The sequence below is a fragment of the Doryrhamphus excisus genome, linkage group LG7 (genome assembly GCF_037039965.1).
Source record: "Doryrhamphus excisus strain RoL-2023G ecotype Guam linkage group LG7, RoL_Dexc_Guam_v1.1, whole genome shotgun sequence".
Lineage (NCBI taxonomy): Eukaryota > Metazoa > Chordata > Actinopteri > Syngnathiformes > Syngnathidae > Doryrhamphus > Doryrhamphus excisus.
The window spans coordinates 19,124,879-19,148,189 of record NC_136363.1 but is presented as its reverse complement, the minus strand read 5'-3'; the positions used below and the strand labels follow the sequence as shown (position 1 = coordinate 19,148,189).

Below are 23,311 nucleotides of genomic sequence, written 5' to 3'. Positions count from 1 at the left end.
GTTACACAAGCAATATTCCGGTTTCTGCAGTATCAAATATGAAAATTTACTGCAATACAATTGCGATATACAAAAAATTTACACAAATAATAAAATGTTAAATCGGTTTTACAAGCTAGCTATTTTTGTATAGCTTTTTTTTCGAGCTAAGCTAGCAGGTTAGAGACTGTTGCGCCATAATTATGGACTCGATATTCGTTAATTTCAGCTTTTAATAACATTAACAACAACAATAAAGGTTGTGCTTATCGAGTAATCGTACATATAGAGACTATAAGCGATAAAAGCTGAAAAATGAATGTTTATTGCAGGTTTTAAGTGGAATGATGCAAGCTAATTAGCTTCAATTCAAGCAAACGGCTAATTTAAAAGAGCTAGGAGAAAGTCAGTGTTTTGCAAGTCAAGTCTGAAATAAAGACTTGCACATCCAAGTCAAGTCAAATCCAAAAAGTCATATAGGCTAAAAAATTGGAGTCCTTACAAGTCATGTTACCTTCCATCAGTCATCAAGGTGTTGGCCCAAAATGTCTAAAACAGAAGCAGAGTACCGGCGTACTTTCTCACTGTGTAAAACTCTCTCTTTCTCTACCATGTTTGATCCTTTAATCTTTTTCGCTGACAGATCCATTCCTCCTGCAGACCGCCAGCGATGCGGCGGTGTCTGCGAGGGCCAAAAAGGTTCCCCGAAACCACCGCGCCGTGTAAACTCTGCCACAAGTATGTCCGACTTTGGGCTTATAAAAATAACAGAAGTGGAATTGGAGTCATTATTACGCAGTCATAACATGCATGTGAAATGTTTTGTTCTTATGTTGTTGGCTTTTCTTTTGTTTATTTTTTTATTTTTTTTTTACAAGTAGCAGCTTTAAATATCAACAAACCACAACGCCTTAAGAAAATGTTATTTCAAATCCTTCCCAAATGGCAGCGATTCATCACCGTCTTAAAATAAGAGCACGTTTTGCGAGGAAAAAGCTCCTTGACTACAGACAAATGTTTGAAGGTTTGTGTCAAACCTTCATGGAGTCCAACTTTGATTTACGACACGGGAAGCACGTTGTTGTCAACTGCAACAGCAGGAGCGCCGCTTTTCAAAAATAACAAGAGTGTGAGTGTGAGGTTTGACTCGCTTTGATTCATCTCAGCGTTTGTCGTGCACCAACTGATTTGACGCTCATCCTTCTTATTGGACGCTTTTGAAGACTTCTATCAGTCTGAAAACGGAATTTTTAAAGCGTTGGGACTGCAGTGATTACCACTGAGAACCATTATCCACAAATGCTGAAAACATGGAAGAGAGATGAGCCTTCCCTGGAGTGGCTGGCCAACCAAAAGGTCACAAAAGACCCCGCAACAACATCCAAAAAACTGAACAAAAAGAACACCATTGTAACAGTAAAACATGGTGGTGGTAGTGTGATGGTCTGAGGTTGTTTTGCTGCTACAGGGCCTGAAAGACTTGCTGTGATTGTTGCTCTCTACCAAAAAATCCTAAAGGAAAATGTCCGGTCATCTGTTGGTGACCTCAATCTGAAACCAAAGTGGGTTCTACAGCAGGACAATGATCCGAAACACCCCAGGAAGTCCACCTCTGGTCACAAAAGACCCTGCAACAACATCCAAAGAACTGCAGGCCTCACTTGCCTCAATTAAGGTCAGTGTTCATGACTCCATCATAAGGAAGACACTGGGCAAAAATCACTTCTGAACAAAAAGAACATCATAGCAACAGTAAAACATGGTGGTGGTAGTGTGATGGTCTGAGGCTGTTTTGTTGCTACGGGGCCTGAAAAACTTGCTGTGATAAATGGAACCATCAATTCAAGGAGATCATCAAGGAGAATGTCCGGCCATCTGTTGGTGACCTCAATCTGAAGCCAAAGTGGTTTCTGCATCAGGACAATGATCTAAAACATCCCAGGAAGTCCACCTCTGGTCACAAAAGACCCTGCAACAACATCCAAAGAACTGCAGGCCTCACTTACCTCAGTTAAGGTCAGTGTTCATGAATCCATCATAACAAAGACCCTGGGCAAAAATCACTTCTGAACAAAAAGAACATCATAGCAACAGTAAAATATGGTGGTGGTAGTGTGATGGTCTGAGGCTGTTTTGCTGCTACAGGGCCTGAAAGACTTGCAGTGATAAATGGAACCATCAATTCAAGGAGAATGTCTGGCCATCTGTTAGTGACCTCAATCTGAAACCAAAGTGGGTTCTACAGCAGGACAATGATCCGAAACACCCCAGGAAGTCCACCTCTGGTCACAAAAGACCCTGCAACAACATCCAAAGAACTGCAGGCATCACTTAAGGTCAGTGTTCATGACTCTATCATAAGGAAGACACTGGGCAAAATCACTTCTGAACACAAAGAACATCCCCAGACCTTTAGGAAAACACCCAAAGTTGAATTTTTGGAACGCGCCAGATCATCATACTAACAGTAAAACATGGTGGTGGTAGTGTGATGGTCTGGGGCTGTTTTGAGAGACTTGCTGTGATAAATTGAACCATGAATTCCGCTCTCTACCAAAAAAATCCTAAAGGAAAATGTCCGGTCATCTGTTGGTGACCTCATGTTGAAACCAAAGTTGGTTCTACAGCAGGACAATGATCCAGAACACCCCAGGAAGTCCACCTCTGGTCACAAAAGACCCTTAGAAGATCACTTCTGAACAAAAATAACATCTTTTTGGAACGCTCCATTTCAGAAAAAGATCATCATAGCAACAGTAAAACATGGTGGTGGTAGTGTGATGGTCTGGAGTTGTTTTGAGAGACTTGTTGTGATAAATTGAACCATGAATTCCGCTCTCTACCAAAAAAAATCCTAAAGGAAAATGTCCGGTCATGTATTGATGACCTCAATCTGAAACCAAATTTGGTTCTGCAGCAGGACAAAGATCCAAAACACCCCAGGATGTCCACCTCTGAATGGCTGAAGAAGAAGAAAATGAAGGAAAGGAGCTTCATGCTGGAAAAGCCTCCAGTGTGGTCGAATGATAACAATTCTGCAAAAATGAGTTAGCCAAAAATTCCTCCATGGTGTTGATATCCATGTTATTTGATGATCATCAGCAGCAAAAGCCGGGACGCAGGGGAGCCATTTTGGCGTATAACGCTGTGATTTATTTAAGTGTGCCCCCCCTGACAGCACACACATAACGCTTTAATAATTCACGACCAAGTGGACTGATACTACAGTATAAAACAACTGATGTTATCATTCTGTATTTAACTTGATGCACCAAAATGGCTCAGGATGCTTACCTTCCCAAGAAGCACTTAGGGAATGTGCTGAGTTTGCGTTTACGGTCCTTAATGAGGTGTCCCTTACTCATAAGCTGGTAGAGCTTCTCCCCCTTCTCGGACACCATCAGCCACGTGTCCTGCTCCATGCCCAGCGTCAGACCTACACACGAATACACAACATTAAACATTGTTGTTGTTGTTCTTTTTCTTCAAGAACATACTTTTCCTACGCTCCCTCTCCTTCATGATGGCTTCCAGCCACTCCTGCTTCTCCTCAGGCGTCTTGGCCATACAGACGAACCATTTGTTCTTGGCCGTGTTGTGGATCTTCCAGCCGTTGTTGACGATGTTGCCGCTGCTGTGGTAGTCGGCTGCCAGAAGAAGAAGAAGAAGAAGAAGGAGGATATTAAAAAAAAAGGGTTACATGACTAAAGATTGGGAGCGGTGATAGCGGCCCCCGCAAAGCACAGGAAGCCGGAGAGAATGGACGACAGTTATCTGATGCCTGAAGACATTTTTTTGTTTTTTGTACAGTAGAAAGCGGAGCGGGCTCGTCTCCAAACACAACAGCCAATGTACAGTCTTTGCTGACTGCGTTAACATAATCCTTATTGATTACAAATCCTGTCCTTTAAGTACTCAAATTATCAATAATCAGAAGAGCAGTCAAAAGTTTCAATATGAGAAAAAAAAATTATATATTTTACAAGGACAAAGTTGAAATATGACGCCTAATTATATTAGTTTCACAAGTAAAGTCACAATATGAAGGATTTAAAGAATTATTTGTAAGGAAATTAAGTCCAAATAGTGGAAGAGAAAGCAATGTTTAAATAATATTTTAATGATTATGTATTTAAATAAAATTTCAAAAAAATACCCCCAAATGTTGTAATTTTATGAGGAAAAAAGTAAAAATATCACAGAAATATTCCATGAAAATAAAGTCACAATATTATATTAATATGAATTATTATTACTATTTAAAAAATTTAACAAACAGAAAAACATATTTTTAATGAGAGTTAAGTCGTAATAGTAAGTATTTTTAAAAATACTGTGATGAGAATAAAGTCATAACATTACAGAAAAAAAAATAAATTTTGTAAAAACTAAGTCATAATATTATAAGAAAAAAGGGAATAAAGGCATAACATTAAAAATATATATAAAAATATCAGAAAAATCTATAGCTGCAGGAAAATAAAGTGGCAAAATTACAACAAAAAATAGAATTTACTGAGAATAAAGTCATAATATTAAAAACAAAGTTCCACAAAAATAACATATTTAAAAGTTAACAAAAAAAGGTGAAATATTACATAAAAAGATGTACTTTTATGAAAATAGTCATATTATGATTGGAAACAACCAATAAAGAGAATAAAGATATATTAAGGTTTTGGAAAATAAAACAGTAATATTATGATAAGTCAATATTTTCTGATAATAAATTTGTGAGAATAATTTGTTGGGGGAACAGTTTTGATGATATCAATAATATTGATCATATTAATAAGAAAAATGTAATTTTCTGAGTAAAATATTGGAATATTACTGAAAGTTGTATAATGGATTGAGTGATGGATAAATATTCATATTAATTTCCTCAAATGCCTGCTTTCTAGAATAAGAAAACCCTGAAAATAAATTGTAGAAGAAGAAACCCGAGCTGTAATTCACTTGTTGGCTCAGAGTTGCGTTTGCCTGTAGGGGGCGGGCCATCCACCTGCCTGGGGCGTTGATGAAGCCTCTGATGGAGCCCAACACATCCATCACTCGGAAAACACGCCCAGTGGAGTGACCATGCGCAGGAAATGATGGCTTCCACAAATAAAAGTGATAATCAGAGGTTACGCCAGGCCAAGGGACACAAGCGATCAGTGTGTTGCCGCAGTGGAGCGCACACACACACACACACACACACACACACACTCAATGACTCTACTCCTAGAGATCCTCCAAGAAGCCTCACTTACCCGTGCCGTCGTCCACATTTTCCACTTCCATCACTTCTGTGTTGATTCTGCCTCTGAATAAGTAGCGAGGTCCCTCTGTGGCTGTCTTGCTGTTTTTTAAACGCCTTAAGAACAAAACAATTACATTCTTTTAAATACGGTAATTTTCAGCAAAAAAAAATAGCCAGTATGGGACATCCATGTATATTTCAGCTGTCACAAAACTAAAAAATACTGCATGTGTCAAAGTGACATTTATGTCTTTTCTGTTTCTTTTTTAGTTGGGAACTGATATTTTCCCGAAACTTCCGGATGTTCTACTACTAAAGAACGAAAAAAAGGTAGAAACAAACTTTTTGTTAGTGATGAAAAAAGGGGGGCTGCACGGTGGCCGAGTGGTTAGCGCGGATGCCTCACAGCTAGGAGACCCGAGTTCAATTCCATCCTCGTCCATCTCTCTGTGGAGTTTGAATGTTCTCCCCGTGCATGTCTCAGGGTACTCCGGTTTCCTCCCACATTCCAAAAACATGCTAGGTTAATTAGCGACTCCAAATTGTCCATAGGTATGAATGTGAGTGTGAATGGTTGTTTGTCTATATGTGCCCTGTGATTGGCTGGCCACCAGTCCAGGGTGTACCCCGCCTCTCGCCCGAAGACAGCTGGGATAGGCACCAGCATCCCCCGCGACTCTCGTGAGGAAAAGCGGACGAAAATGAATGAATGTTTGTTTTTTAGTCGGGAACTGATATTTTCCCAAAACGTCCGGATGTTCTACTACTGATTACTAAAGAACGGAAAAAAGGTAGAGACAAACTTTTTGTTTGTGGTGAAAGAAGGGGGGGTTGCACGGCGGTCAAGTGGTTAGCGCACAGGCCTCACAGCTAGGAGACCCGAGTTCAATTTCCACCCTCGGCCATCTCTGTGTGGAGTTTGCTTGTTCTCCCTGTGCATGCATGAGTTTTCTCTGGGTACTCCGGTTTCCTCCCACATTCCAAAAACATGCCATTGATGTGTCACAGTGACATTTATGTCTTTTTCTGTTCCTTTTTTTAGTTGGGAACTGATATTTTCCCAAAACGTCCGGATGTTCTACTACTGATTACTAAAGAATGGAAAAAAAGGTAGAAACAAACTTTGTGTTTGTGATGAAAGAAAGAAGGGGGGCTGCACGGTGAACGAGTGGTTAGCGCGCAGGCCTCACAGCTAGGAGACCCTAGTTCAATTCCACACTCTCTGTGTGGAGTTTGCATGTTCTCCCCGTGCATGCGTGGGTTTTCTCTGGGTACTCCGGTTTCCTCCCACATTCCAAAAACATGCTAGGTTGCTAACATGCTAATTGCCGACTCCAAATTGTCCATAGGTATGAATGTGAGTGTGAATGGTTGTTTGTCTATATGTGCCATGTGATTGGCTGGCGACCAGTCAGAGTCAAGACAGCTGGGATAGGCTCCAGCACCCCCCCCCCCATGACCCTCGTGAGGATAAGCAGTAGAATAAATAAACAGTACTGCGGCATTACAATACGGACACAGGAGCTCAGAACGTTACCAAAAAATGCATTCATTTCAGCGTCTCACCTGTCGTGTTATTTAAGCACAGTTTTGGATACACTTTGTGTACCGCATACCATATAGAAGAGTTGGTGTCTGCCAAAAACACTTCTACTGGATACTGCATCATTTTTATTACCACTTCCTCACTAAAAAATGACTTTTGGATAAAAAGGGACCAAAGGAGTGAAGAGTGGATAAATCCTATGGTGTTTATGATGCGTGTAAATCAGAAATGAAAACATAAAACAATCGAAATGACCGCAGGCGAGCACCTGTTTTTCTTCTTGCAGTAGACCAGGAGCTTGTCAAACAGGAAGAAAATCCTCTCCTGCACGTTCCCGGCAGAAATCTTCAGCAGGACGCCCTGCATGAGCATCTCAGTGCACGTGTCGGTGATATTGGAGCCCTGATGGAAGACATATGGAGGAGAGAGGGAGGACTTATAAAAACAAAAATTGAGATGAACATTTATGTTGAGAAGAAAAGGAGGAGGTTCTTGTGCAAATTGAATATTCACACACTGAACAGGAGATTACAACACCCCTGCCTTTCCGCTTCAATGTCTCGGAGGGGCGTGAAGAAAAAAACGCCAGCCGCTTCCTCTGAGCAGATTGCTGCGGTACTTTAAAAAAAAAAATGCGCCGCGGTTAATGGCGCCCGTAGAATAACATCCTGCCGGGGTCACACTATAGTAAATGTCTCTTCCTTCACCTTCCTTTCCTTGGGAGTTTATGCCCCACGTTTGATTGGATCCTCACCGCTAAAAATAACTTCCGAAAACCTGCATGTTCCTTCATTCTCCCGTCTCCGCGCCCTTTTTTTTTTTTTATGGTTCCGACCACTTCATCTCCTGCTTCTATGCCTCCATGTCATTCAGTCACCTTTTTAAATTCTATTGCTCTTTCAAGGCCCTTTTAGCATCCAGGACCCCTGCACAGATGTTAAAGTCGTTAGCAGGCTGCAAATGTGTGAGCGGGAAAGGCCAACGGTGCCTTGAACGCCACAACGGCCCTCAAATTAGCATCTGCATGTTCGTCCATATTTCACCTTAATGTTTCAGCCCCCACGTAGTCCTTTATAGGACAAGGAACCATATTTGGGAGCTTCACATTTAAGTGGAAACAGATGCAACATGCATCACAATTAGGCTGTGGTATCATGTGACTGGTTTAGGCCAATCAGCTAGTGCCTTTACTTTGTATTATACTGCTATGTCACCATTAGAAATACAATGTATTTGTACAATTAATGATTGTATGTTAAGGATTATACGATTTGTTATTTATTATATTATATTTTAATATTTATATTTTATTTATATTTATTATTATTTTTCTATAGATAATATATTTTTTATATAATTATTTATTTTATTATTATTTATTATTAATTATATTAATATTAGTAGTAGTCTTTATTAAATATATGTTATATTTTTAAGCCTTTCAGATTTTCACCAAAAAAACTCCTACAAAATAATTCAATAAAAAAAATATAACTATAATAATAATAATAATAATAATAAACATTTTCAAGCAAATTACAATCAATATTCTGTTAAAAAAATAAAGAAATAATATAATTGTAATTATATTATAATTATAGGTAATATAATTAGTATAATTATAAAATATTTTGGGGGAAGTTAGTAAAATAAAAAAAATTAAATATGCTGATATTTCATGAATAGAATCTAAAAAAAATTAAATGTATAAAAAAAATACTATAATAAATGTTGTGTTAAACAATATTATATTCATAGTATATATTATTCTGGTATATTATTAAAATATCAAAACATGCCAAACAACAAAAAAAGGGCATACTTCCCAAGTATTTGAATGAAAAGTGTTTTGTCAGCTGTTTGTCCCGTCGACGTCACCTTCATTCCTTCCATCATAAAATGAAAGCAGACGTTTAAATCCTCATTTAGCTTCATTTTCAAGTCAACTCTCCACTTTTTCGAAGGCCAGAAATAACACCGGAGAGAAGGATGATGAATTGGGAAGGACAGAGATGTTTTTTTAATTTATGACAATATATAATAGAAAAAAGGTTTTTGTTGGCAAAGTCAAGCAGCCCTCAAAAGTCAAGTGGAGTCTTTTTTAAAAGAATATTAATTAAGGACGGAATGCGAGGTGAAACGCGCAACTGGAAATTACAACCGTGATGAATGAACGCTGACCACGACGCCCCCCCGTCCCGCCCACACTAGGTGAAAAGGAGGCATGGCGGTCCTAACGAACGTAAACGGGAAAAACAGTCCATCCCAATGTCCCCCGGGTGTATTTTTCCTGCTTTTCTTGGTTCCAAATCATTAAGAGCTATAGAGGCAGAACCCACAGAGGCGCCCCCCCCCCCTGCAATGAGCTCATGTTTACAATTAATAAAAAGTACTGAGGGAAAACCACAGCCAGGACTGTGTCACCACGCCCAACACTGGGCCTCTTTCTCATCACATTACGCTAAAAACATAGCTATTTTTAGCTTAGATACTTTATTAATAGATAAAGTACACAGCTATTTAGGGTCTATAAGAACCCTTTATTAGTCCCAGACAGGGGAATGTCAATGTTTACACTCTTGCTGTGTTACATACTGAGAGAGACACATGCACGATTAAGATGCTAGGCACTTTTTAGCCCTTGGTTCAAGGCCCATTTATTATGTTTCCGTTTTATGTTCTTTGTTTATGCAATCATGGGCACTCTTATGTTAGATTTTGTGTTTTCCCCACTTTTTCAGTTGTATTTGTTTTGTATTTGTGCTGCAATGACGTCAGCCTCCCTCCCTTCTTCCTCTTCCTCTACTTCTGTTCATTTTATTTCGGTATTAGGCAAGTATTAACAGTATATATATATATATATATAAGCGTCAGCGCTGACAAAAAGCATGTTAGATTTTGTGTTTTCCCCCCTTTTTCAGTTGTATTTGTTTTGTATTTGTGCTGCAATGACGTCAGCCTCCCTCCATTCTTCCTCTTCCTCTACTTCTGTTCATTTTATTTCGGTATTAGGCAAGTATTAACAGTATATATATAAGCGTTAGCACTGACAAAAAGCATGTTAGATTTTGTTTTCCCCCCTTTTTCAGTTGTATTTGTGCTGCAATGACGTCAGCCTCCCTCCATTATTTGTCTTCCTCTACTTCTGTTCATTTTATTTCAGTATTAGGCAAGTATTAACAGTATATATATATATAAACGTCAGCACTGACAAAAAGCATGTTAGATTTTGTGTTTTCCCCCCTTTTTCAGTTGTATTTGTGCTGCAATGACGTCAGCCTCCCTCCATTATTTGTCTTCCTCTACTTCTGTTCATTTTATTTCAGTATTAGGCAAGTATTAACAGTATATATATATAAACGTCAGCACTGACAAAAAGCATGTTAGATTTTGTGTTTTCCCCCCTTTTTCAGTTGTATTTGTTTTGTATTTGTGCTGCAATGACGTCAGCCTCCCTCCATTCTTCCTCTACTTCTGTTCATTTTATTTCAGTATTAAGCAAGTATTAACAGTATATATATATATATATATATATATATATATATATATATATATATATATAAGCGTCAGCACTGACAAAAAGCATGTTAGATTTTGTGTTTTCCCCCCTTTTTTAGTTGTATTTGTTTTGTATTTGTGCTGCAATGACGTCAGCCTCCCTTCATTCTTCCTCTTCCTCTACTTCTGTTCATTTTTCAGTATTAGGCAAGCATTAACAGTATATATAAGCCTCAGCACTAAAAAAGCATGTCTATAAACATGTGAAGACGCTCGGGACATGTCAATAAGTCAATGACAATGTGAGCCCCCATCACTGACCAACTAACCTAATTAGAAGACGAAAGCTAATCTTGAGGGACAAAACGAAAAGGCGTCCACCTAAGTCACCCTAAAAAGCATGAAATGAGTTCAACCCCTGGCTCGTCCAAGCGGAAAGTATTTGTCCGTTGTGAATAGGAGTCATTGTTCCCGGCAGAGAACAAGAAGGCCTTGAAGGCTACGCCGCCGCCACTACTTGTGGCTCAATTGGTGGCAGAAGGCTAAGTGGTTTTAAATAAGTCATGACGTTCCAGGTTGGCGTGGGGGATTGACTGCAAATTAAAAAACATAAAATAAACTCACCTCCCAGCCCTCGATGTGGGACTGCCATTCTTCCAAGATCTCCAGCTTTTCCATTTGCCTCTTGGCTTCGTTGATGCTGGAGCACACGGCTTTCATCACCTGCAGGGACTCGTGCACCAGGGCGAAGTCGTTGTGCTTCTTGGGGGTCCTCTTTAGCAGCTCCTGGACACATGAAGATCACATGTGTTACTCTTGAATATTCTTGAAAACAGCTTGCAGTAGGGCAGTAGCACACATCTTTTCTACCGTTAATCATCAAGAGTGTCGCGGGGGTGCTGGAGCCTATCCCAGCTGTCTTCAGGCGAGAGGCGGGGTACACCCTGGACTGGTGGCCAGCCAATGACAGGGTACATATAGACAAACAACCATTCACACTCACATTCATACCTATGGACAATTTGGAGTTGCCAATTAGCATTAGCATAGCCTACCCGGAGAAAACCCACTCATGCACTGAAGGTGGAATTGAACTCGGGTCTCCCAGCTGTGAGGCCTGCGCGCTAACCACTCATACACCACGCAGTCCCATGTCTTATATTATGAGAAGAAAATTAACAATAATTAGCAAAGAAAGTATAGAAAAAATTTGGAGTCGCCAATTAGCATGTTAGCAACCTAGCATATTTTTGGAATGTGGGAGGAAACCGGCGTCCCCGGAGAAAACCCACTCATGCACAGGGAGAATTGATGGCCGAGGGTGGAATCGAACTCGGGTCTCCGAGCTGTGAGTCCTGCACGCTAACCACTCGACCACCGTGCAGCCGTATTCTGAAAGTTATTACACCAAAATTCCAAAAACTACTCATTATATGACACCCTAAATGCACCAATTAAAGGCTACTTTCAGTGAAGCGCCATCAACCGATGGCGGAATCGAACTCGGGTCTCCTAGCTGTGAGTCATGCACGCTAACCACTCGAGCACCGTGCAGCCGTATTCTGAAAGTTATTACACCAAAATTCCAAAAACTACTCATTATATGACACCCTAAATGCACTAATTAAAGGCTACTTTCAGTGAAGCGCCATCATCCGACGGCCGAGGGTGGAATCGAACTCGGGTCTCCTAGCTGTGAGTCCTGCGCTAACCACTCGACCTCCGTGCAGCCGTATTCTGAAAGTTATTACACCAAAATTCCAAAAACTACTCATTATATGACACCCTAAATGCAGTAATTAAAGGCTACTTTCAGTGAAGCGCCATCAACCGACGGCCGAGGGTGGAATCGAACTCGGGTCTCCTAGCTGTGAGTCCTGCGCTAACCACTCGACCACCGTGCAGCCGTATTCTGAAAGTTATTACACCAAAATTCCAAAAACTACTCATTATATGACACCCTAAATGCTCTAATTAAAGGCTACTTTCAGTGAAGCGCCATCAACCGATGGCGGAATCGAACTCGGGTCTCCCAGCTGCGAGGCCCGTGCGAACCACTCTCCACCGTGCAGCTGTATTGTGAAAGTTATTACACCAAAATTCCAAAAAATTCTCATTATACGACACCCGGTTGCATGGCCTACGAACGAAAACAACCTCCGGGGGTTCCAATTAGCGTCAGGTATTAGTATTCACATTCCCATGGGGAGTCTAACAATGGAGAAATTACAAGCATAATACATCGAACATGACTTTTAAATGGTCGCTATCTAAACATATAGATATACATTCAGCGTGTGGGCTTCCATCCAAGTGATTTACAGAGTCCAGGAAGGCAATCTGACACATTTTACAGCGGAGAGCAGCTGTGCGTCTTCAATGCGTCCGGGCGTCAAATTCCCAACTTTATTATTCTTCCATCTGTGAGTCCATCCTGGTGCCTGTTTGGACAACGTCTGGCTGAGTTAATAAACGAGGATGAATGACATATAGAGACGCTCGGATGGCTCGACTTCAAATGAGGCTTTGAACGCGGGTTGAGTATCGCTGGAGCGAGGCGAAACGGAAATTTCAGAATGAGCGAGCAGGGGAGGGCAGGTATGAATGATGCGGTTGATGGAATCGTACAGATGAAGGGCCGGAGTGGCGGCGGCGGCGGAATACTCACTCGTAGAAGCAGCGGGTACTTGCAGATCCTCTGAATGGGGGCCACCAGGTACCCCTCCAGTGGAACCTCTGTGTTTTTTCGACCTCCCAGCAACATGCAGTTCTACAACAGACACAGTCAGAAGTATTGGGACACCTGGACATGATAAGGAAATATGGAGTCGCTTGAACAAGTTCCACTCTGCAAGACTTTGCATTGGGTTCTTCCACACCAAACTCTTCCAAGCATGCGTGTATCGACCTTGCTTTGTGTGCTGTTTGTTCCCACGCAAAATTGAAAATGAATGTGGTGGATCTTCAACATCCAACAAAATCGTTGTAGTTACATTATAATAGTGATCATTTAATATTATTTACTTTTAATGCTTTATTTTTAATCAGGAATAGGCATTTGAGAAAATATTAGAAAAATTAACATTAAATCTACTGATTTATTGCTATTTTTTAACATCATTCTTTTTATGAGATAGAGAGAGAGATAGAGATAGAGAGATATAGAGAGATAGAGAGATATAGAGAGATATAGAGAGAGAGAGAAATAGAGAGATAGGGGGATAGAGAAATAGAGAGATAGAGAGAGATCGAGAAATAGATAGAGAGAGAGGGATAGAGATAGAGAAATAGAGAGATAGAGAAATAGAGAGATAGAGAGAAATAGAGAGATAGAGAGAGATAGATAGCGAGAGAGATAGCGAGAGAGATAGATAGAGATAGAGAAATAGAGAGATAGATAGCGAGAGAGATAGATAGCGAGATAGCGAGATAGAGAGAGATATAGAGATAGAGAAATAGAGGGATAGAGAAATAGATAGCGTATAATATTTGTTCACTTCCTGCTTTCCTAATGTAGTTTAGCTTTTTATTTATTAATTATTATTTATTTAATTATTTTTAATTATTATTCAATAATTATTTATTTAATTATTTATTTAGAAATTATTATTTGCTTAATTATTATTTAATAATTATTTAATAATTTATTTAAAAATTTTATTTTATTATTTATTTAATAATTATTATTACTTATTATTTAATTAAAATTTTGTCAAATACCGGGTAGTAAAACTGTAAAGTTGACTATAGGGGTGCTATTTCATGACTAGAGGGCTCTAAAAATATTTTTTAAAAACGCATTTATAAGGTCATAAACAGATTTTCTATGCTATAACGATGAATAACTACCGGTTGTTTGTAGCGAGGCTTCATTTTAGCTTAAGCTAAATGTAACCAAATGGGGTAAAAGGCAACATTTTGTTTTGTTGAGAGAGCTAGATAGCGAGAGATAGATAGATAGCGAGATAGAGAGATATAGAGAAATAGAGAGATAGAGAGATAGAGAAATAGAGGGATAGAGAAATAGACAGATAGATAGCGAGAGAGCTAGATAGCGAGAGAGATAGATAGTTAGCGAGATAGAGAGAGAGAGAGAGATAGAGAAATAGAGAGAGAGAGAGAGATAGAGAAATAGAGAGATAGATAGAGATAGAGAAATAGAGAGATAGATAGATAGTAATCTGTACAAATAATTTAAATAATTTAGAATAAATAATAATAATGTAAAGTTTTGTGTGGGCGTGTAGGCAGGTAGAGGGGCTTATTTGGCATTCAAGCAGTCTGACGGCCAGTAGTAGCTGTCTAAATAATAAGAAAGTCCCGTGAATGTTCTGAACTTCTGTTTCCCTTTGTTGCCGACTAATGCTGTTCAATGTAGTAAGAGTGGATGTAACCCAATTGATCATAGGTGAGGTTGTGTTATGAGCTTTTTTCGACCGCAAAGTGGCTGAGACGGAACCAACAGCGCCTCTAGTGGTGACAGTGAAGGAGTGCATTCCATTTTACCTTAATTAAATATGTTAGAAAGACAAAATTTCTGTTTATATCACTACATTTATTAATTGTGTGCTGAAAAATAGCTCATCCATACATCCATGTTCTTTGCGGGTATGCCGGAGCCTATAAATAGCTTTGTTTACATTAAATACATGCATGTATGTATGACATATACGTGTTTCATTTGCCATTCACAGCTACAGAAAAGGTCATAGCTTCGTTGCAGAATCAAAACAAAAGGTTGAGTATATCCAGCAAGCAGGCACGCGGCCATCTTTTTTTTTTTTTTTCTTCTAGCGCCATATAGTACATGATGCTCCCGTTGTGGAAGTCTCGACGGGACAGGAAGAGGAAGTCTACCCCCGCACGACAGCTGTCTCGCTCACTCATACGCACACTGGGACAGGATTTGACACTGTCCACAGCCTGCCGTGTGTGGGTGAGTTTGTGTTTGTGGAACTATAACGGTAAGTTGATTTTAAGCTTTTTATGGGCGAGGACACAAAAATTTATTTTGAAGCCTTGTTACGTCACACTGAAATAGTGTATTTCCTGTATTTTAAAGGCCAAAGTTCAGGTTCAAAAAATGTCAAGAAGGGAAATGGAGTCGCATACCAAATTAAGCAGCCTTTTACAATTACTTTGTTTTAAAATGTTTAAATGTTTTTAGGTTCGGGTGTCCTCTCACCGGGCGGCACGGTGGTCCAGTGGTTAGCGCGCAGACCTCACAGCTAGGAAACCAGGGTTCAATTCCACCCTGTGTGGAGTTTGCATGTTCTCCCCGTGCATGCGTGGGTTTTCTCCGGGTACTCCGGTTTTTACTCCCACATTCCAAAAACATGCTAGGTTAATTAGCGATTCCAAATTGTCCATAGGTATGAATGTGAGTGTGAATGGTTGTTTGTCTATATGTGCCCTGTGATTGGCTGGCCACCAGTCCAGGGTGTACCCCGCCTCTCGCCCGAAGACAGCTGGGATAGGCTCCCTCCCACATTCCAAAATCATGCTAGGTTAATTAGCGATTCCAAATTGTCCATAGGTATGAATGTGAGTGTGAATGGTTGTTTGTCTATATGTGCCCTGTGATTGGCTGGCCACCAGTCCAGGGTGTACCCCGCCTCTCGCCCGAAGACAACTGGGATAGGCTCCAGCACCCCCCGCGACCCTCATAAGGATAAGCGGTAGAAAATGAATGAATGAATGAATGAATGTCCTCTCACCAGCAAGCACGTGCGGACGCTTCGGATCTTGTTGAGCTCCAGCAGCAACCTCTGAGCCTTCTCGTGATTGCCGCAGTACTCGTCGTAAATCTGGAAACGACTCCTCTGCAAAAGAAAAAAATATTTTTTTATCTATCATTAAATGTGTACAGTACCGGTCATAAGTTTAGAGACATATTCCCATTCATTTGTATTAGGAAGTGTCTGTAAACTTTTGATGGGCAAAAAACAAAAACAAAACATGCTGGACTATTATGCTAAGCTTCTGTAGTTTTCATGATTTGATTAACTGTACTGTATTTCCATCCTGTTTTCTAGGAATGAGTTAATGGATTCCACATGAAGGGAGAGGTCAGAATCAAACTTTTAGTTTGATTCCCCTTTGAGTCTTAAATTGTTTATTCTTGGACTCTTTACAGCGTGGAGCAATCAACACAGAAAAGTTAAAAGAGGTCCTGATCGCTTGTGATAAGTCATATGCTTGTATAGAATATCATAGTATTGCAACAATAACTCACAAAGTGCAAGAAGCAGCGGCCGATCTCGTGGTGAGCGTGCGGGTCGGGCTGGAGCAGCTCCTCCACCATGGACAGGAAGTCTCTGTGCACCGCCAGGATGTCCACGATGTTGGAGAACAACACCTGAGAGAGGGAAAAAAACAGAAATTTTGAAGCAAACAAAAACAGAAACAGTTTGTTGGGGTTCTTCCACACCAAACTCATCATAGTCTGCTTCATAAAACTTGCTGTGTACGGTGCGTATAGGAGTCGGCCCTTGCCGCTTCAAGGCTCCAATTTCACATTTTCACTGTAACGGTTTTAAAAAAAAACACATTAAGTAATAAACCATCGCTGTTTTTTGGTCAAAAAATATGCAAATTTATGCAAAATGTACACATTTTCAGCATAAATTAAGCATTTTCAAGCATAAAAAAGGACAAGATGAACTGAAGTACAAATATAAGACTTTGCATTGAAGGACATATTGTGGTATGTCGTATTCTGTACTGGTCATTGATAAGACAACAGCCACCACAGGAAGTACTGGTAGTTAAAGAAAAAAAAACAAAACCTGCTAATGCTAGCATGTGTGAGTGTATATACATCTTATTTTCACTTATTATTTCTACAATATTGGTAATGGTAATGGTTTTATTTCATTTGAACATGCATCAGATTACACTTGAATGCATCACGTAATCAGTTCACAGTTCCACATGTCCAAAAGGAGTAGGAAGAAGCAAAGCTTATTAAATCCTACCCCCCTCCATCTGGTACTTTTACCATCAGTAACTGTTACATTTGTTCACTTCCTGCTTTCCTAATATAGTTTCAGTTTTTTTAATGTCAATTTTAATTTAACAATAAATATAAATAAAAATAAAAAAAAATAATAATAAAATATTTGTTCACTTCCTGCTTTCCTAATGTAGTTTAGCTTTTTATTTATGTATTTATTAATGATTATATATGTAATTATTTTTAATTATTATTCAATAATTATTTATTTAATTATTTATTTAGAAATTATTATTTGTTTAATTACCATTTAATAATTAATTATTTAATAATTTATTAAAAAATATTATTTTATTATTATTTATTTAATAATTATTATTACTTATTATTTAATTAAAATTTTGTCAAATACCGGGTAATAAAACTGTAAAGTTGATTATAGGGGTGCTATTTCATGACTAGAGGGCTCTAAAAATATTTTTAAAAAACGCATTTATAAGGTCATAAACAGATTTTCTATGCTATAACGATGAATAACTACCGGTTGTTTGTAGCGAGGCTTCATTTTAGCTTAAGCTAAATGTAACCAAATGTGGTAAAAGGCAACATTTTGTTTTGTTTCTCCCCACTCACGTTACCCTGTGACCTTTCTGCACTGACATCCTAACCTGAAACCGACACGTGTAAATAAACATATAAACAACTTTACGGACAGCCCAGAGGTCAAAGGTTTATTAGTGGATGTCAGAGAGGAGTTGCGTTGGAATGGAATCGATACTAAGGCATAAGGGAACATGTGGTAGGGAACAAGGGAACAAGTTTGCTTTAATCGTCTCATTTCACACATGAATTAAGAAAAAAAACAGAGTTTTTCTCCGTTTTTGCGAGGTGACACACCAGCGACCTCATCCTAAATCCTCTCGGGGGACGACGTGTTCCCAAACACAACATAAACTGAGTGAGTCTATTTTGAAAAAGCTCCGGGTTGTGCAGTAAATATCCACGAGTGTTTACCTCCAAGCCAGCGCATCCTGTATGATGTCCCCCAGCTGGAACAGCTTATAAATAGATGACATTAACATCTGCTTCCTGGTTGCCTACTACATTTTTTTCTCACCTTGACCGTTTCCTCTGTGATGTTCTTGTCCATCTTGGTGGCGGCGTATTGGTTGAGACGGTGCAGGAACACCTGGAGGAGGAGAGGGAACAGTTAAGAATTTCTTCAGGGCCCACGTTAGGCCAACACGGACCATTTGCAGCTGCAACACTTGGCCGCCACAACTAACGGCGACCCGATACGCACGAAACTTAATCTTTGGCCCACTCCATGAAAGAAAACATCATAATTGCAGCGATGGTATTTCAAAAGGCTATGCTAAGTGGCTGCAGAGTGTGTGAATGGAGGCGGATGGGAAGCGTTCCCACTCGCTGAGGAATCCGCTTCCCACCCTGCTTAGCGCCACACTTTTTTGGAAAATGTAAAAATAAAGAAGGTGTGCTGTGGAGGAATTCATCAATTATAAGCTGGGCCAGATGGGGAGTTTTTACAGGAACATTTTCTCAGTTGTAGGTTCATAAAAAAATTATAAAAAGTTAACTTATAATAATAAAAAAATATAAATAAGTAATAATATAATAAATAAATATAAAATAAAATACAAACAGTTTATATTTTTATAATTATTTCATTTTTTAATATAACAAACCACAATAATGCAAATATTATTTAAAATATTAAATTATTTGTTAAAATAAAATAATCTAAACAATAAAAAATAATCTAAATTATATAACAATAATTATTCTGTACATTCATTATTTATTTATTATTTATATAAATTGACAAAAAAATAATTATAAGTCAAAACAGACAACAACCATTACATTTTTGTGATAGAAAATTAGTAATAATAAGAATAATGTAAAATGCTACTGTTACGGATTATTAGCCTGGTTGTATTTATTATATAATAATTGTTGTATTTATTAAATACATTTAAATTTTAATTTTTTTTTTACCAAAATCAGACCACAATAAACAAATTAAAACAAATAAAATAAAATACAAATTAAAAAAAACATTTTTTCAGTAGGATTTTTTATTTTAGCACTATAAAAATTATTAAACATTTTTACATCTACTTGAAAAAAGAAGGTATTTTTCTGATACTACTAGATTAAAAGCTTAGCAAGAACTATGGATTGTTAGCCTGGTTGTATTTATTATATAATAATTATTGTATTTATTAAATACATTGAAATTTTATTTTTTTTTTACAAAAATCAGACCACAATAAACAAATAAACAAATAAAAAAAATAAAAAAAAAAAACAAAAAAACATTTTCTTCAGTAGGATTTTTATTTTAGCACTATAAAAATTATTAAACATTTTTACATCTACCTGAAAAAAGAAGGTATTTTTCTGATACTACTGGATTAAAAGCTTAGCAAGAAGGATGGATTATTAGCCTGGTTGTATTTATTATATAATAATTATTGTATTTATTAAATACATTGAAATTGTATTTTTTTTTACAAAAATCAGACCACAATAAACAAATAAAAAAAAAAATAAAAAAAATAAAAAACAAATAATAAAAAAAATAATTTTCAGTAGGATTTTTTTTTATTTTAGCACTATAAAAAATTATTAAACATTTTTACATCTACTTGAAAAAAGAAGATATTTTTCTGATACTAATGTATTAAAAGAATGGATTTGCTTCAAATCTGTAGTGCTTTTAATCAAACGTAGGGGTGAAAATTCCGAGCTTTGAACATGAATGTAGAAAGCATGCTTCACCTTATTGATTGATTGAATTTGTGTGAAAATTATTCGCATTAAAGTCACTTTTTTGTAAAAAAAAAAAAAAAAAAAAAACAAGCTAGAAGGTGAGACGAATTGATTTCAAGAAGACTTTCGAGAGAAACTGTAGCGGCGAGTGCTGGAATCCGGGTTTGCGGTAGTGGTGGGGGGGGGGAAAAAGGGGGTTACTTCCATAATCAGCCTCTTTGTTGCGGTCCAACTGGCTGATTACCATTCCGAAGCCGCCTCGCCTCGCAACTCTGACACACTGTGCGGCATTAGCATGTGATTAGCAAGTCTAATATGTACAAACAGCGTGCGGACTTGCACGGTGCTTCCAGTGTCCGGACCTTGGGTATAGAACAGACGCTCATTTGCATCGGCGACGTATGGCGTTAAACGCAGAAATGAAGTGTACCGATGGTGTGTTGTGGATGTTATTCCTGGAATGGAGCGCCAAAGCTTTTCCTGGTAATTTAGTTAAAAGTCCAAACCTGGATAAGCTCCAGGAAGGGAATTTATGGGCACGGTAGCAGTGCCCGGGCCTCCTGTGACTCTAAGCGAATTTTTGCCCAGCACCCGACAGCATGTAAATTTAATTTGCATAATTGGGTTGTATTTTACACATCACCCAAATTGGTTTGTATGCACTTTCAGCAACACTGTCTGTATCCTCCTTCATAATAAATGTACTTCCTTTACTTGTGTGCCGCCTAACGACTACGCCGAACTCAGCAGGGTGAAGTATGACACCCTGAGAACAGATCCACCCTGTCTGGACACGGGCAAGTCCTGAATCACAAGTAGATTTTGGCACATTTTGATGCTCATCAGGGCCCCTTGTTGGACATGCGGGTCACGTCTGGTCAGGAAGCTAACAGATAAGGCTTTGAAAGCCTTGGTATCTTAGCCGTTCGCTTTCTGGAGGCTGTTAAGGCTTCAGTAAAGCTGGAGTCTATCCCAGCTAGCTTCGAGCGCACCATTTTGGGACCTAAGGCTAGGAACTGTTTAAGAATTGTTTTTTTAAACAACAATTAGACAGTAGAATTATTGTTACTATTATTATTATTCATTCATTTTCTACCGCTTATCCTCATGAGGGTTGCGGAGGGTGCTGGAGCCTATCCCAGCTAGCTTCGAGCGCACCATTTTGGGACCTCAGGCTAAGAACTGTTTTTTTAACAACAATTAGACAGTAGAATTACTGTTACTATTAGTAATATTAATTAATTTTCTACCGCTTATCCTCACAAGGGTTGCGGGGGTGCTGGAGCCTATCCCAGCTAGCTTTGAGCGCACCATTTTGGGACCTAAGGCTAGGAACTGTTTAAGAATTGTTTTTTTAACAACAATTAGACAGTAGAATTACTGTTACTATTATTATTATTAATTAATTTTCTACCACTTATCCTACAAGGGTTGTGGGGGTGCTGGAGCCTATCCCAGCTAGCTTCGAGCTCACCATTTTGGGACCTACGGCTAAGAACTGTTTAAGAATTTTTTTAAACAACAATTAGACAGTAGAATTACTGTTACTATTATTAATATTAATTAATTTTCTACCGCTTATCCTCACAAGGGTTGCTGGGGGTGCTGGAGCCTATCCCAGCTAGCTTTGAGCGCACCATTTTGGGACCTAAGGCTAAGAACTGTTTAAGAATTGTTTTTTAACAACAATTAGACAGTAGAATTACTGTTACTATTATTAATATTAATTAATTTTCTACCGCTTATCCTCGCGAGGGTTGCGGAGGGTGCTGGAGCCTATCCCAGCTAGCTTCGAGCGCACCATTTTGGGACCTACAGCTAAGAACTGTTTAAGAATTGTTTTTTTAACAAACATTAGACAGTAGAATTACTGTTACTATTACTATTATTCATTCATTCATTCATTTTCTACCGCTTATCCTCACGAGGGTAGCGGGGGTGCTGGAGCCGATCCCAGCTAGCTTCCAGCGCACCATTTTGGGACCTAAGGCTAAGAACTGTTTAAGAATTGTTTTTTTAACAACAATTAGACAGTAGAATTACTGTTACTATTACTATTATTCATTCATTCACTTTCTACCGCTTATCCTCACGAGGGTAGCGGGGGTGCTGGAGCCTATCCCAGCTAGCTTCGAGCGCACCATTTTGGGACCTAAGGCTAAGAACTGTTTAAGAATTGTTTTTTAACAACAATTAGACAGTAGAATTACTGTTACTATTATTATTATTAATTAATTTTCTACCACTTATCCTCGCGAGGGTTGCGCAGGGTGCTGGAGCCTATCCCAGCTAGCTTCGAGCGCACCATTTTGGGACCTACAGCTAAGAACTGTTTAAGAATTGTTTTTTTAACAAACATTAGACAGTAGAATTACTGTTACTATTACTATTATTCATTCATTCATTCATTTTCTACCGCTTATCCTCACGAGGGTAGCGGGGGTGCTGGAGCCAATCCCAGCTAGCTTCCAGCGCACCATTTTGGGACCTAAGGCTAAGAACTGTTTAAGAATTGTTTTTTTAACAACAATTAGACAGTAGAATTACTGTTACTATTACTATTATTCATTCATTCACTTTCTACCGCTTATCCTCACGAGGGTAGCGGGGGTGCTGGAGCCTATCCCAGCTAGCTTCGAGCGCACCATTTTGGGACCTAAGGCTAAGAACTGTTTAAGAATTGTTTTTTAACAACAATTAGACAGTAGAATTACTGTTACTATTATTATTATTAATTAATTTTCTACCACTTATCCTCGCGAGGGTTGCGCAGGGTGCTGGAGCCTATCCCAGCTAGCTTCGAGCGCACCATTTTGGGACCTACAGCTAAGAACTGTTTAAGAATTGTTTTTTTAACAAACATTAGACAGTAGAATTACTGTTACTATTACTAATATTCATTCATTCACTTTCTACCGCTTATCCTCACGAGGGTAGCGGGGGTGCTGGAGCCTATCCCAGCTAGCTTCGAGCGCACCATTTTGGGACCTACAGCTAAGAACTGTTTAAGAATTGTTTTTTTTAACAACAATTAGACAGTAGAATTACTGTTACTATTACTAATATTCATTCATTCATTCATTTTCTACCGCTTAGCCTTACGGGGGGTGCTGGAGCCTATCCCAGCTAGCTTCGAGCGCACCATTTTAGGCTAAGAACTGTTGCATCAGATTACAATTGAATGCATCACATAAATCATAAAAAGGAGTAGGAAGAAGCAAAGCTTATTATTTATTATATTTATTTATTTATCTTATGTTATTATATATTATTATGTATTATTTATTAATAT

General features: G+C 38.6%; 1 protein-coding gene across 4 annotated transcripts in view; it reads right to left on the bottom strand.

The window, feature by feature from the left end:
* Nucleotides 1–23,311, bottom strand: part of prex2 (phosphatidylinositol-3,4,5-trisphosphate-dependent Rac exchange factor 2) — a 100,038-nt gene that overhangs the window by 51,877 nt on the left and 24,850 nt on the right. For all 4 annotated transcript variants that reach the window (XM_058059628.2, XM_058059625.2, XM_058059630.2 and 1 more), the window contains 9 exons: nucleotides 18,341–18,412; nucleotides 16,504–16,626; nucleotides 15,986–16,090; nucleotides 12,937–13,038; nucleotides 10,893–11,054; nucleotides 7,039–7,172; nucleotides 5,235–5,338; nucleotides 3,477–3,626; nucleotides 3,274–3,415 (listed from right to left, as the gene is read on the bottom strand). In XM_058059628.2, coding sequence (XP_057915611.2) covers nucleotides 3,274–3,415; nucleotides 3,477–3,626; nucleotides 5,235–5,338; nucleotides 7,039–7,172; nucleotides 10,893–11,054; nucleotides 12,937–13,038; nucleotides 15,986–16,090; nucleotides 16,504–16,626; nucleotides 18,341–18,412 — 1,094 coding nt within the window. The remainder of the gene's footprint in view (nucleotides 1–3,273; nucleotides 3,416–3,476; nucleotides 3,627–5,234; nucleotides 5,339–7,038; nucleotides 7,173–10,892; nucleotides 11,055–12,936; nucleotides 13,039–15,985; nucleotides 16,091–16,503; nucleotides 16,627–18,340; nucleotides 18,413–23,311) is intronic.